General features: G+C 45.3%; 1 protein-coding gene across 1 annotated transcript in view; it reads left to right on the forward strand.

The window, feature by feature from the left end:
* Positions 1-2,381: 2,381 nt before the first annotated feature.
* The window catches only part of AFF3 (AF4/FMR2 family member 3), a 397,189-nt gene continuing 396,696 nt past the window's right edge, over positions 2,382-2,874 (forward strand). The window contains exon 1 of the mRNA XM_015592714.2: positions 2,382-2,605. Within this exon, the coding sequence (XP_015448200.1) occupies positions 2,382-2,605 (224 nt within the window). The remainder of the gene's footprint in view (positions 2,606-2,874) is intronic.

Genomic DNA, 2,874 nt, shown 5'->3' on the forward strand with positions numbered 1-2,874 from the left:
CTGTGTTGTCTACATGGCAGACTCTCATGGTTGGCCTGATTAGACATCAGAAAGCATATAAATCCCTTGAATCCTACTTTCCCAAAAAGTTAGCTCTGTTTTTGTTCTTTCTAGCCTGGGGCTAGTTCTGTACCTCACAGGTAAATTATTTTGGTTCCACACATGGCGGTGGCCCAAGTGGACTCTTCTCTCAGAAATCCCTTTTCAACCAGATAGTGCTTTTTTCACTAGTGCTTCTGGGAGGAAAGAAGTGAAGGAGTTGGATGCAGAAAGAGCAGGGGCCATTCTTTACTGGCTAACGTTTGTGGCCTCAGGGCTTCTGTGCCCAGGAGCCTGACCCAGCTGATGTTAGGAAGTCACATGAGAGGACTCAGCCTTCCTTCTGCCTGCCGACTTAAGGCACCATGACCCTGAGCTGATGCGTTGCATGATCAAGGTCAAGGCAGAGGCATACTCTAAAATAGGACCCTTCTTGTATGTGGCTTGAAAATTCCTAGGAGCTAAAGTTTAGAAACTGATGCAGTAAAGTGAAAATGAAATTTACCTGAGCGTTGGGTGGAGGAAAAGTAATTTATTGGCTTGAACGCAAAAAGCTCTGGGAGTCAGCCTCCTTCTCATTGGGACTGTGGGTTGATGCTGGCTCTGTACTTCTGCTAGCAGAGCCTTCTTTGAAACAGCATAGTAGGGACTGTGCAGGTGGATCGCCTTGGGTTAAGTGACTGCTTTTGTGAGGCTCCACTGCATCTTTACATTGTACCAAGGAAATGATGGTAAATCAGAGTAATTGCTTCATCCCAAGGCTCTTTTATATCGTAAAGGGGAAAAGTGCCATTAAGAAACTCAAATTAAGTTCTGTGGTTGATACTGAATGAAAGTCGCTTTGAAAGCTGCTTGTCATGCAGCCTGATGGTTTATTTATCATGAAACAATTCCGTTAGAACAGGACACCTGTTCTCATGGCACCAACACTTAGGGTCCCTTGGGAAAAGTGTTTAACCCTTGGATGTGCAAAGCTGTCAGTAAAGAACCGAAAAGCGTCCAGTGCTATATTGCAGCAGCGGCTTGTCTGTGCTAACTCTAAGATGCACTCACTGTGGTATCCCATAATCCTTAAGGAACTCCCTGTACAGAACCCAGAGACTGGAGTGTTAGTTAATTACTAGTGCTGACTCATTGAATCACTTATCCCAGTTATATTGTATAGGTTTTAGAAGAATTTTTCATGTATATCAATCAAGGCAGCTTAGAAGAATGAGCTGAAATTGTTGGGATCTGAAAATTCACACCCTTCTGGCTGGCATTCACTAATGGGATGGGGCTCTCATTTGTCAAAGCCTGTCTTTGAGCATGTTCCCTAGGGAGCCAGCAGAGCAGAGTCTAAGTGTTCAGCCTCTGGTGCCAGACTGCCCGTGTTCAGACCCCAGTATTGCCGCTCACTGGCTGTGAGACTTGGACAGTTAGTTAACCACATTGGTAGATGGGGATAATGTCTCTGGGGTTTCAAAGACTAGTACATGAAATAATGCATGTAAAGTGCTCTGCGCAGTGGCTACATGTAGTAATAAAGAGGAGTTTTGTTACTAGAAAATTTAATATGGGTCTGGGAAGAGGGCCTAGGTCATCCCCAAAGGCTGTTTTTCTTTGGAATATCTGTGGGTTAAAGTTGTCAGTGGGCGTTTGTTACTTCGTGACAGACACCTTTCTGTTTCCTAGTGTCACAAAAGCTGTGGTACAGGAGACTTGATTATGGCACAGAGCACCCTCGATCCTATTCCCATACTGGTAGAACAGATCAGCAGCCCTAGCGCCGAAATCTGTAAGTGCTCTCAGTTTCAAGATTGAATTAAGATTGTGATAACCTTTGTGGTCAGAGACAAACAAGTAAGGTTGCAGTGACCTTTTTGAGGTGTCAATGGTAGAAATAACACTGGGGGTCACACTTAGAAAGCTGCTGGTGAGCCAGTGATGTAATGTTGCTGGGGGAGAATAGAGTGAACAGGCATGGCAGCCAGAATTCCATGACTCAAAAAGAAAATCCTGATATGAGTGAGCAGGGGCATAGTAACGTGCTTTAGTAGCTTTAGTATTTAAGGGTTGGTTATATGCACTGTTGAGCATTTCTCATTCCTAATCAGGTCTTTAAGCACTGCCAACCTCACCGTTACTCTCACCGCCAGCATCACCACCATCACCCTCACCATCCATACCACCATCCTCCTCATCATCTTCATCACCACCACCAACCACCCCCCTCCCCATAGCCACCACCGTCACCCTCACCATATCTTCATGACCAGCATAACCACCCTGACCACCACCCTATCACAACTACCACCACCACAACCACTGCCACCGCTATCATCCTCGTCAACTTTTTCACCATGATAGCGCTCACCAACAACCTTGTCACCATCACCACTGTAACCACTACTATCATCATCACCCTCACCATCTTCACCACAGCCACCACCCTTATCACCACCATCACCACCTTCATCACCATCTCCACCCCCACTACTCTCACCACCACCAGCACCATGACTACAACAGTACAGGCCATGAGGGACTCCAGTTGGGGGGATCCTTGCCTCTTTACCAAGCTCCAGTTCTGGCCCTGCTTCTCTTTGCCTGACTTGCTTCTGTCACCTGCTCACTCCCTTCCATCTTTCAGCCCACCAGCTCTGTACACTGAGGAGGCAAGTATAGTTCAGCAGCCTTGCTTTTCTGACTTAAGTAAGGATTGCTGATTTTTTTTTATTGTTTGCTTTATAAATAACAATGGATGTTAATTAGTTTGACTCATTAAATTGAAAGCAATTGTTATAATTTCGCAGTGTTTGATTAAGTTTCTTTAATTACATGTAGTTGCTGATG

This window comes from Pteropus alecto, unplaced genomic scaffold, assembly GCF_000325575.1.
Source record: "Pteropus alecto unplaced genomic scaffold, ASM32557v1 scaffold186, whole genome shotgun sequence".
NCBI classification, from domain to species: domain Eukaryota; kingdom Metazoa; phylum Chordata; class Mammalia; order Chiroptera; family Pteropodidae; genus Pteropus; species Pteropus alecto.